Consider the following 11,559-nt stretch of genomic DNA (forward strand, 5'->3'; position numbering starts at 1 on the left):
GGACACTCCATCTCTTTCTTTGGGGGAGACAAAGACAGTGCATCGAAGGAAAGGAAGGAAGGGAAAGAGAGAATGGAACGTTGCTTGCGTCCTTCATCTTGCGGGCACCCCATTTCCTTTCCCTGCAAGAAGCCTCTCTTTCTTGCGCGTTCGACCTTCCTCGCATGTTGATCAAAACCATTCCTATATCGGTTTAGCTTTTCGCAAGCTGCTTCTCTCTCGCTCTCTCTCGCTGACTCTCTCTCCCGTACATTCATTGGAGTACAGAGCATGGGAATATGAGGATGAAATAGTGGGTTCTTTTGCAGCTTTCTTGTTATCTTTTCCGTCACTTTCGATTTTCTTTTCTAGATTCAGCCTCATTTCTTGCTTTTAATATCTGCCCTTTGTTGCTTTTTTTCCTTTCATTTCTTTCCCTCCTACCTTCGTCTTATTTGGATCCCTTTTTTTTTGCTCCTTCTTCCATAAAGGTTTAAGCAAAATGAAGATGGGTCGCCATTCCAGAATTCAGATGTGTGAGGTAAATCCACTTTTGATCTTCTCTAAACATCATGTTATGCGTAAGGTTTCTGCAGTGCTCGTTCATTTTTGCTTTGATGGTGATTTTTCCAACTTTAATGCGGCATCGATACTAAGATAGATTGCTGTACGTTTAATGCGACTGTACCTGTTGATGTCCCGGTAGCACATTCTCTGCGGTCCTTGTAGTCTTTTGGTGCTTGACCATTGCTCAATGCTTTTATGTGATGCTGTCTTGTATTGGCTTAACAATGGGAAACGTGTTGGTGGTTGTTTTGTTCTGGCTTAATTATCAGAAACGTGTTGGTGGTTGTGTTCATTCGTATAATATGCCTTACTGTGTAGCGCTTGTTCCACACCATTTAACTTCTGAATAACCATCAAAACAGATTGTCACACTTACATTGTTTTGCTCTTTATTGGTTTGTATATAATTCAGCTTCCTTAAATGCTTTTCAAATTTCACGTCAAATTGTAATGATCCAGCTCACCTCACAGAATTGATTGTGGAAACAGAAACAGTAGTAGTCGATGAAAAGATACCCAACAGAAACTTCTCTTCATTTTTCTGAGATCTTTTTCTATTCAAGTTAATTGTCCTTCCATGCCATGGCAAAAATGAGAATGTCACAGCAATGTGGTCATTTCCATGATGGATCGGTGTCCTCCAGACATGGTGCCGACTTACTAATAATAATTAATAAGCTGTTCCTCTTTTGCACTTCATAATGATACTGAAGTTTTGATATTCTGATGCAGGGAACTCATTAAGGTTTTATCTATTTCAAGTTGGTTTAGAAGGTTCTGCTTGAATCTAGAAGATCTGTTTGTGGGAAACAGCTTTTTAGGGATGGGGGACCATTTCGTGTTGCTCGTGAATCGGTTAACTACTGACGCTACCTTAGAAGCTGCTATTGAGAGTGAGGACAGGATTCGGCAGGTGTTGATGTCTCCAAATAAAGAATCTACAGCTGATACGAACATGACAATCCTCTCCACTCCGAGGGAGTTGGTGCAGTGTAGGATTTGCCATGATGAGGATGAAAACTCAAATATGGAAACACCGTGTGCGTGCTGCGGTAGGTTAAAGGTCAGATGCAGTTCGATTTGCAGATTGCAGAGAGGTCCCCTTTTTTGGATGTTTCAGCACATTTTCAAGTGATCTGGTGGTTAGGTTCTCTGGTAACTTTGTTAGGAGCACAAACTAAAAAAATCTGTTAAGTTGATCACTAAAGCCACAGTTCACTGATTGAGCTTTGCAATATCACTTTGTAGTGGTTGTGTGTGCCGGCCATGGTTTAGATTGGAGACTGAAAGCATTTGGATTGAAAGAAAAGGCACAGAACAATAACATAGTGAAGTATAGGACAGTTTTGACTATGTAGACCACACATAAGAAGGAAGGGACTTAGGTTTTGTGGATGTTCTACTCTTCTTTCTTTTTTGCTTGGCAAATGTTCTACGCAACTAGATGCTCATCCATAGCTGCATTGATCTTTTACTCTTGACTCATGGAGATTATTTCTTGAGATTCAGTCTGCAATAATATCCAACACTTGGTATATGCATTACATCCATCGCTTCATACTTGTTGTGATCATGCCTTCTTTTTTCCATGGTGTGAATGGTTAAGAGAGTATAACTTTGTGAAGTTGTACTTTTTTCTCCTCCTGTGCTCCACAATTCAGCATCTGTGACTAACCAGAGCAGCAGGAATCTTGTGATTTCCCTTTTTCTTATTAAATTTCTTGCTGCAATACTCTGGCTTTGATTAAACTGTGCCTTTTCTGGTTAAATTCAGTATGCTCACCGCAACTGTGTCCAGAGATGGTGCAGCGCGAAGGGTGACACCACCTGTGAGATTTGCCGCCAGGTTCGCTAATTCTTATCAGAACTTGCGATTTATCTAAAGAAAAGTCTCAAGAGTTTATCTAATTAAAGAAAGTGATTACAAATTCCATGAGACTGTAGCAATTCACACCTAACTATACAGCACCACCTCCTCTATTCCCGCATCGAAGTCTTCCGTTGAGCTTCAGGTATCATATTTAAATGTTTCTATGCCTGACTAAAATTTTATGTGTCCTCCAATTGTTGTTCTTAAGTCTAGCAAAATAGGAATTCCCCTATTACAAGTAGATTATTTAGTATATGTTAAGCGTATCTTTTCAGGGATACTTGGGGAATTACCAGAAGGGATCTGCTCGACCCACGATCCATAGCAATGGTTTCTTCTGATAATGATTTTTCAGATACTGACTTTGAGGATTACTCAACTACATCTCCTGGGGGGTTGATGTGCTTCCGCATAGTTACCATAATTGTACTCTCTCTCTCTCTCTCTCTCTCTCTCTCTCTCTCTCTCTCTCTCTCTCTCTCTACACACACACATACCATATAATGTAGTCCATTATACATATAAACATATACTTGAATAGAATTAGCAGGAATTAATAATGCCGATATTTCTGTCAGAAAACATGGACCTTATTGAATTTGTATTGAAGAACTCATCACAATTTCAGGGGCATCTTGGCTTTTATTATACTACTTACAACTCAGATGGATTTATTTTCTGTCTTTTTTTTTTTTTTTTGGTAAGGGATTTATTTTCTGTCTTTCATCCACGGTAAAATAGACTAAAAGGAACATAGATAGCAGACAAGTTGTTAACATTTCAAAAATATGGCGTATGATTAAGCAGAGTAATCACGATCTCTCTAAGGGCTCTTCAGGGTGCAAATTTTTTTTTCCTGAAACACAGAGAAATTAATTGAAAGAAATTGATTATTATTCTTTTGGAACTAAAGACATGGAGGAAAAACGGCATATGCTCAAGATTTCTGTGTGGAGACTTTGTTGTCGAGTGGCTAGTAGATGAATTCTGGGCCCAACCTCAATTTGTTCATGAGCCGTACCCAAATCTTAAGTAGTTTTGTTCAAGCCGTGCACAGGTGGTATCTTGCAATGTCTCTCATAGAACTTCTGTTTCCGGTTAAGGAACAAAAAACTATTTCAGCAGACTATTTGCCCATCCAGCTCTTTGGCTGTCCTCTCTTGTCTCTTCTTCAAGCTTCTCATTGACATGTCCATCTATTCCCTTATTTATTACTGCCTCAATCATATTCCAACAGTTGTCTACCCCTCTTTTGAGGAGGTATTCAAGCTGAAGCTTTACACTAGAAACCGTTTATGCTTCAATTAATATCGCTATGTGTTTATTGGAGGTGAATGTACCTATCCCACAAGAACTCTAGTTGGGCTTAAATTACACGCTTCTTTGAAGCTGTTCATGTTAGATAGTCACATTTGCTCTTATTTTTTATTCAATTGTTTCTTCTTTCTCATTCAGAAGATGCTATACAATGAAATTTGCAGTATTTTGAGTCAAGTATAGTACTAGTTCAACAGATAATTCCCCCCTTACTTGATCTTACCAACATTTACATTGGTGCAAGTCATGCAAGTTACTGTTGCACATCTACAATATCTAGTTATTTTATTTCCAGCATTTTATGCTTGGTATGAATTCATTTTACGAAAAAAAAGGCTGGGCATATCAATCTACAAACTTTCTTCTATTTTCTCCCATTTAAGCTAGGATAAGCGGATTAAAACACCTCCTGGCTTGGATGAAACAGCGGTGTTGAGCCAAAGAAATTACTTTTTGCTGTTTGACAGTTTATGGTTCTTCTAGTCCTGAAGCACACTTTACCAATTGTGCTTATTGGAGCCGGAGATTACTCGCTGACATTGTTCACGGTGAGGCTTGTCAGAAGAACTGTTTCTTCTAACTTAAAATTGATGACATTAAAAAGGTGCTGACAAGTTACTTTGATCGCAGTTACTTGTGTTCATTATGGTCAAAGCATTTTCTGCCATCCAGCGGCGCCATCAACAGGTCACTAGATGATTTATTCTTCGATTTCTCATAGCTGTTATTCCATCATAGTATGGCTCTATGCGTCAAGTTCTAAAGAGAAAATTGGAGTAGTATGTCACTGTTTGATTTCCTAGCTGCTTCTTATGATTTTGAAATAAAACTGCCGGAAACAGAGGCACCATACGACTAACTCACGCGATGTAATGCTCTGCTTCTCTTTACAATCACCAGTCACCACATAAATTTATCCAACAGTTTTCTTCTTTAGGTTCCTCACTTGTTGCTGGAGACGACTGATCAAGAAAACGAGTTGCCACTGATGCAGCCTCTCCCAAGATTCATCCACGTCCAATGATAACAGCGGCTACCTCTCTCGGTTGAAATGAGGAGAAGAAACTGCTGGTAATAGCGCGGCTGTCGAATATTACCGTTGAGATTCTGAAGATACCCTGTCACGGCCGCAGAATCCTTGGATTCAAGAGTGAGAGCAGCGGAGGTTCGGATAAAAACATACTGGGGAAATCATCTCCATTACAGAAGAATGTAAATATTATGTCCCTCTCCCTGCTGTCTACTCTACTGTTGAATGTGCTAATGAACTCAACGCTGACATTAAGCAGGAAACTCAATCAAGAACACTAAATTTGCAAACTAGACGAAACCGGAATGTCGAGATTAAATGAAGTAGAATTCAACCTATCGTAACACAAATATATTTAGACTATAGTGATTGTACATACTTGAAGCTAGTATTGGGAAAAAAACTTACAGTTATTAATGCTCCATTTGTTTCGTGGAAAATAAATAATTTGAAAAATATTTTCTTAAAAATGATTATTCGTATCACTTACAAAAATATATATATGTAAAATGTTTTTGTTGTGCACGAAAATATTTAAACATAAATTATTGTCGATAATAAAAACATTTTCCATTGATTAATTATTTCAAGCAATACAGACGATCAATTTTAGAAAAATGTTTTCCAAATCATTCATTTTTTGCGAAACAAATGGAGCTCAAATCTTAGAAAAGTTTCAACCGGAGTGTGGATGCTTCGAAATGGCAATGTTTCGATCTATACGTATGCATGTGTATTTCTTGCAATCATCAAAACCCTTAGCGAAAATTTCAAATAAAGGTATGAAGTGCCTTCATAATTTCAAATAAGGGTCTCAAGCGGAGCTTGTTTCAAATATGGGCCTGAAATGCCATTATTTTTCTCAAATAAGGGCTTGATGTGGCTATAACTAGGGGTAAGCATGGTCCGGGTTAGGCCGGACTAGCATCTAACCTAATGATCAACCCGCATAGTGTTGGTCCCCAATTTTTGGGACCGGGGACCAACCCTATAAAGCTTGGGATCGAGGACTAGACTGACCCTATGGGTTCGGTTTGATTCTAGGGTCAACACAGGACTAATTGATTCTTTTTTTTGTTGCATTTTTTGTATTCCTTGAAAGGACAAACACACTATTTGAGATTACATATACATCTACAATGCGATATTGAGCAACTAAACCATGAACACCGATATAAATCAAATAGAAATCTAAGATAAGGCAACAACAGAAATCTCTATTTGCCAAAAATAAAAAAGATTTTTCTAATGAGCATAAAGCTCTTTGATCAAGCATAAACCGGGAAGCGAAAGGGGCAATATAAATACACAGCACAAATTGGGATATCACATGAGCTTGAAGCTCTCAGTTCAACCACAAGCTGAGATGCGAAAGTGGAAAAATAAATACACGGCATAAATCGAGAACTCACTCGAGCTTGAAGCTCTCAAATTAAGCACCGACTAGGAACTCACCAGCTGAGCTACACTCGTGGGGCGAGGGAAGAGAGGTGAGCGAGCTGCATTCGTGATGCGCCAAGAGACACAAGCGATGTCACCGGCTCAGTTGCTGAGCTGCGTCCTTGAAGAAAGCGAGGAGAGGCAAGAGAATTGGTGAAGAGAGGTGAGTGAACTTAGCTCGGCAAAGAGAGGCAACATTTGACCAAAAAAAAGAGAGGCAATAGGGTTTTTAACTTTCTATCTTAAAAGGAAAAAAAAAAGAAGAGGGGGGGGGGGGGGGGATAAAATATATTTTATACGTACAGGATTGGTCTAGATTGGATCAATCCTAAAGTTTCAGGATCGGGGACCATCCTGCACAGTGTAGGTTTCGAGGGTCCTAGGACCAATGACCAGTCTGGTTGGGTCGATTTAGGGTTGGTCCAGGGTTAACCCTGGATCGCTGCTCACCTCTATTTATAACAGTTTCAAATAAGGGCATAACCTCTTGACAAAAAAAAATAATAATAATAAGGGCCTAACCTTGCCAGCTAGCCAAATTTTTCCGGTCGATCAAGAGTATTTTTGTCCAAAAATAATTTTAACATAAATTTTAGTTAAATTAGATTAAAAATTAAAAAAAATGATCAAACTTTTTTCTTTTTTGAGTTTATTTTTTAATGAAAAGAAAAAAATAGAACAGGAAAAAAGAAAGAAGAAAATGAAAAAAATCAAGTAATCACGAATGAGTTGCAAGCATTAAGATAAATCTCATACTTGGATTAGTTGAATTGCCTCATGGAAAGTACGCTATCGATCGTAAATGAGTGTATAAATCAAAACTAAGGTAGATTGTATGGCGGGACGTTATAAGCTCGACTGGTAGCGAAAGGCTTTTACTTAGTAGTATGGCATTAACTATGATGTGACATTGTTTCAATTGCACATCTTACTTCTATTCAAATTGTGACATTCAGAATTTTCCATGTTTGGTAATAATATTTAAAACGATTATCCACAACTTAATCGCCCAAAGTTTAATGCGTTAGGATTAAGATGATAGGCTTTGGTGTGTATGTTTGTGGCGTAGAAAGACTGTAATTAATTTATCGCCATATTAGTTGTAGACAAAGGCTAAGATACTCCGAATTACTTACTTGATGATTTTCAAGTTTTAAGTTACGGAATTGAGATTTCCAAGCTTTCGATATTGTTCACTAATAATTTTAGTGAGTTTAAAATACTTTCCGGATTTATCAGTATTTAGAACGGGTATTGATTTTTATGTTCGCATAATGATCTATTAAATATTTTGATTATTTAACAGAATAGTTACTTTGGAAACCACAAAGATGAACTATTTGCTATTCTTTAACTTGCGCCATCTCTCTTCAAGCTCAACCAAATTTTAAATCATATGCTCCTAGAGACATTGAACTAGGCCAACCATGATGTCATGCATTACATCATCTAGGATAACCTTAGCTCATTAATGCATTGATGATTGATTCCCTCTTTGCTCGGCCGAGAAGGAGTTTTCTTCATTTGAATCAATGTATCTCCTTGAAGTTCATCTTATTAGAACACTTATAACCCTAGCTACTCATTTAGGGCCACCTAAAGCATTTTTATTAGAACACACGTTTTTCTATCTCTTAGACCTAATGATTTAACCCAAGGACATTTATTATCTTAACCTTGGTTTATCTTCTCATTCGTACGATCTTTATCTTGGCCGAGTGTATTGATCTTGGCGAGCTTTCACCTTCTCAAAAACAAAATCCTTCTCATCATTTACTTCTATTTACCAACTTCCTTTTCCTACTTTCATTTTCAAGTCTTGAGAACAAAAGCAAAGACATCACTTCCTTAACTTCCAACTTCTCCTCAACTTTCGTTTTTCAAATTCCGCGAGTAAAAGTGGAGGTCCCGCACTTGTGTTATTAAAGTTTATGTCTCAAATCTTTCTAGTAGGACGAGGTGAGTTGTTAAGCCATACTACTTTTTACTTATGGTTTCGTCGTTTTAAAAATAAGAATTTGTTGATTTTCAGTTTTATTTATGTGGAGGTGACAAAGTTTTGAGTTATAAAGTCATTTTTAAGTTAAGTGAAAACTCTAAGGACAAAGCTAGAATGATTTATTTAGTACTCTTGAGCTTGGTTGATTGATTGTTTGTTTATTTAGTTTGGATCTTATTCTATGTGTGAGCAAGTTTCAATAGTTTTATGTTAAGCTATGGTGATTGTTGAGCTTGAAGTAAAAAGCTTTTCACATGCTGAGGTGGTCCTTGAGAGATTACTAAAATGTTTTGTTGCATTTTGAGTAGGAAAAGTGTGAAAATGGTAAAACTTGGCATAAAAGGGGTATTTTGGTAATTTTTCTTGTCAAGGTAAGGGATAATTTCGAATTTACAGAAATAAAGAGGGGATGTGAACAATGTTATTTTATGATTTTTAGTGTCATTTAGTGGGTTTTTAAGTAATATTAATTAAAGGAAATCAAACCAGTTAAAAAAATGAGTTTATAAGCTTTAGGGGCAAATTTGTAATTTCACCAAGTTGAGGGGCAAATCTGTAAAAACTGGAAGTTCTGGGGACTGTTCACAGCATGTGGAATCTCATTTTGATAAGTGGTTAAGTTATTTTTTTAGAAATAATTGCTTAATTAGGACATGTGTCTAACTATGCAAAATTGGAGCAATTTGTAATGATTAACTAAAAGTGGACAATTTTGAAAATTTTGTAAAATTTGTGGTGTCTATAGTGTAAATAAAATGTTTGTGTGTTTTAAGGAACAAAATAATATCCTTTAGTTTTTAATTTAATTATTATGGCTTGGTTGGTTGAAAATCGAAAGTTTGGGGTAAAATTACAAAATTTTACTAGGAAAATATTCCAAGTCTAAGAATTTGGAACTATAGAAATAGTCTCTAATATATGTGGTAAAAGTGAGCTTAATCAAGGGTGGTTTAAAAATAAATAAATAAATGAATATTAGATGAGTTACTAAATTATGGAGTAGTAGTGTTTAATGTTATAGAACTTGTAAAAGTTCTCTTCTTAATGATGTTGGCTTGGTGAAAAGACAAGGAAAGTTTTTATATTGAAAGGTGCATAATTAATCAATTGTCTTGTACATTATGTGAAATGCCAAGATATTAATGTGTAATTGTTTTCATTCGTAATTATGAAAATATGTGGCGTTTATAGTGATGTAATTAACTGTGTATATCTTTAATGCTACATTAAGACCTTTGTCATAGCCTATTCACCACCAAGCGAATTCCCTTGTACAAGTATGTATATGAGACTCTGGAGTTAGCTAGATATTCTATCGTATGAGACGGTCCTCTACAAGATTGAGATGACATGAAATTATATGATGACATGACTCGTGTAGTCATGGATGACATGGCTTTTGTAGCCATGGTATGATGCTAAGAAATGGTCAACATCATGCGAATGTACGGTAGTGTATTTATCCTCGCTAATGTAGAGGACACCCGTGATGGATAGGTTAAGAGGCGTGGTAAATTGGTATGTATGTTGCTGTCCCCCATGAGTTGGTGGTGATGATGCCTCGTAAATCGAGATGGTCTTGGCCAGTGACGAATATGAACTCATATGTGTAAATCAATGAGATGTTATGTGATGTTTATGATATATAATAGCGTTAATACCACGAAAAACCCTAAACTGGTACACCTGTGATAAATTTACTCTCAGTTTGTTTCGGTTAAATTTTACTGTCAAATTACTTTGTTAAATTACACACGACAGTTGACTGATGTGCCAGTTTTACGTTTTATCCTCCGTTTATCACAGATGTAACAGTTTGTGATTTTTGTTTTTGTATTAATTCAATTTAATGAAAACTAACAGAGTGTAAATTTATCACAAATATACCAATTTGGGATTTTTAGTGATCAAAATATTAGTTTGCAGTAAATTTGTTACAGGTGTACCGATTTGGGATTTTTGGTAGTCAAAAAATTAATTTTGGATAAATTTGTCACAGATGTACCAGTTTTGGGTTTTTTATGATATTAACCCTATATAATATGTCATCCGCATGCACATGAGTGAATGATTTTATGCAATATTTTTGTTGTTTTATCGACATTTCATAATCGGAAGGACAGTATCTCTATTCATGTATTCATCATGCATGATTGTTTTGTACTGCCTTGAACTGACAATTATTGTTGGTACCAGATTGAGTGGTGAGTAAATCTTCTATCTTAGACTTAAAGATTTTAATTACTGAGTCTCAGCTCACTCCTTATTTTTCAAATATGTAGGAAGAATGTCCCACCGCCACCACTTTTTGGAGTTCCCATGCATTTTGATTATGTTTATGATGATGCACTTGTACCTAGATCACCAGTAGTATATACTAAGTGTACTTCCACTGTATGGGTCGACGTAGGACTTTTAGAGTGGATTCCCCGTCATTTTGTCGCTTGGCATATTAACATCGAGGGCGAGTTGGTTGGACCACTTAGAGACTTTGATGGTCCTCCAGGGTTCGACGATGATGGCTTATCAATGGGTGAAGTTATCGACCTTTAGTTGATGGTCCGACAGTGTACAAGTAGGCTTTTGGGCTAGAAGTATAATGTTGTATTGTAAAACTGCTGTTAATGTATTAAAAGATGCATATGTATTTTATTAAACTTGTACTGGATTTTTGTGAGTTCTTTAATATGCTTCTACGTGCTTTAATAATTATAAGTAATAATTGGAAAAGACACGTATCGCGCATGACTTTCTGAAGCGTCACACAAAGTCTTCTTGTTGATGCTGCTATTAAATGATGGCCTCTATTCCAAATAGATATAAAAATTGCCTTCCTATATGGCGATCTTCTTGAGGTAGTACATATGGAACTTCCTTAGCTTCAACTTTTGAATTAGACTTTCTAATACAGGGAAATTATCAAAAAAGTCATAAACCTATTGCATTTGTGCCAATTTAATTTTAAACCTTTAAATTTGGCCAATTCAGTCCTAAACCATTTGGCAATTTGCCAATTCAATCATTCCGGCTAATTTTAGCCAGAAAATCATTAACGTGGACGAAACTGTCCTACATGGCATGGAAACTATTCTACATGGCATGGCTAGTGTTGACGTGTACAAGTTTTTATAATTTTTTAGAAAAAACTGAAATTTGAATTAATTTTTTAATTTTTGAATTTCTTCTTTCTTATTTTTCTTTCATTGTGCTGACAAGGGTCAAGTGACCTTCCCGTGAAGGCCTTGCTCTTGACCGGCGGGACCGCGAAGACCCTGGGTGAGGCCATCACGCCCTTACTTGCGGCCTTGTGTTGTGGCCTTATTAGTCGTGAGTGAGAATCGCCGGTGACCCTCGTAG

General features: G+C 36.6%; 1 protein-coding gene across 2 annotated transcripts; it reads left to right on the forward strand.

Moving 5' to 3' along the window:
* The first annotated feature begins 9 nt into the window (after nucleotides 1-9).
* On the forward strand, nucleotides 10-5,053 carry LOC115674102 (uncharacterized). Of its 2 annotated transcripts, none has more exons than XM_056320046.1 (9): nucleotides 10-292; nucleotides 471-520; nucleotides 1,360-1,609; nucleotides 2,321-2,392; nucleotides 2,491-2,558; nucleotides 2,692-2,842; nucleotides 4,201-4,281; nucleotides 4,364-4,420; nucleotides 4,671-5,053. In XM_056320046.1, the coding sequence occupies exons 3-9, from the start codon at nucleotides 1,370-1,372 to the stop codon at nucleotides 4,755-4,757; spliced, it is 756 nt and encodes a 251-aa protein (XP_056176021.1). In that variant the 5' UTR covers nucleotides 10-292; nucleotides 471-520; nucleotides 1,360-1,369; the 3' UTR covers nucleotides 4,758-5,053. The 2 variants fall into 2 exon arrangements, with proteins under 2 accessions (XP_056176021.1, XP_030452294.1); XM_030596434.2 differs by having other exon boundaries at nucleotides 11-292; nucleotides 1,279-1,609.
* Nucleotides 5,054-11,559: the final 6,506 nt, after the last annotated feature.

The sequence above is a fragment of the Syzygium oleosum genome, unplaced genomic scaffold (genome assembly GCF_021117445.2).
Source record: "Syzygium oleosum isolate NSW1041296 unplaced genomic scaffold, Sole_v2.1 Sole_v2.19, whole genome shotgun sequence".
NCBI classification, from domain to species: Eukaryota; Viridiplantae; Streptophyta; class Magnoliopsida; order Myrtales; family Myrtaceae; genus Syzygium; species Syzygium oleosum.

Bases quoted from the DNA above. Each gene is read 5' to 3' on its own strand.
- LOC115674102 (XM_056320046.1), top strand. From the start codon at position 1,370: ATGGGGGACCATTTCGTGTTGCTCGTGAATCGGTTAACTACTGACGCT. The intron at 1,610-2,320 runs GTCAGATGCAGT...GGTTAAATTCAG, and splicing joins CGTGCTGCGGTAGGTTAAAG to TATGCTCACCGCAACTGTGT. The intron at 2,843-4,200 runs GTACTCTCTCTC...GCTGTTTGACAG, and splicing joins TCCGCATAGTTACCATAATT to TTTATGGTTCTTCTAGTCCT.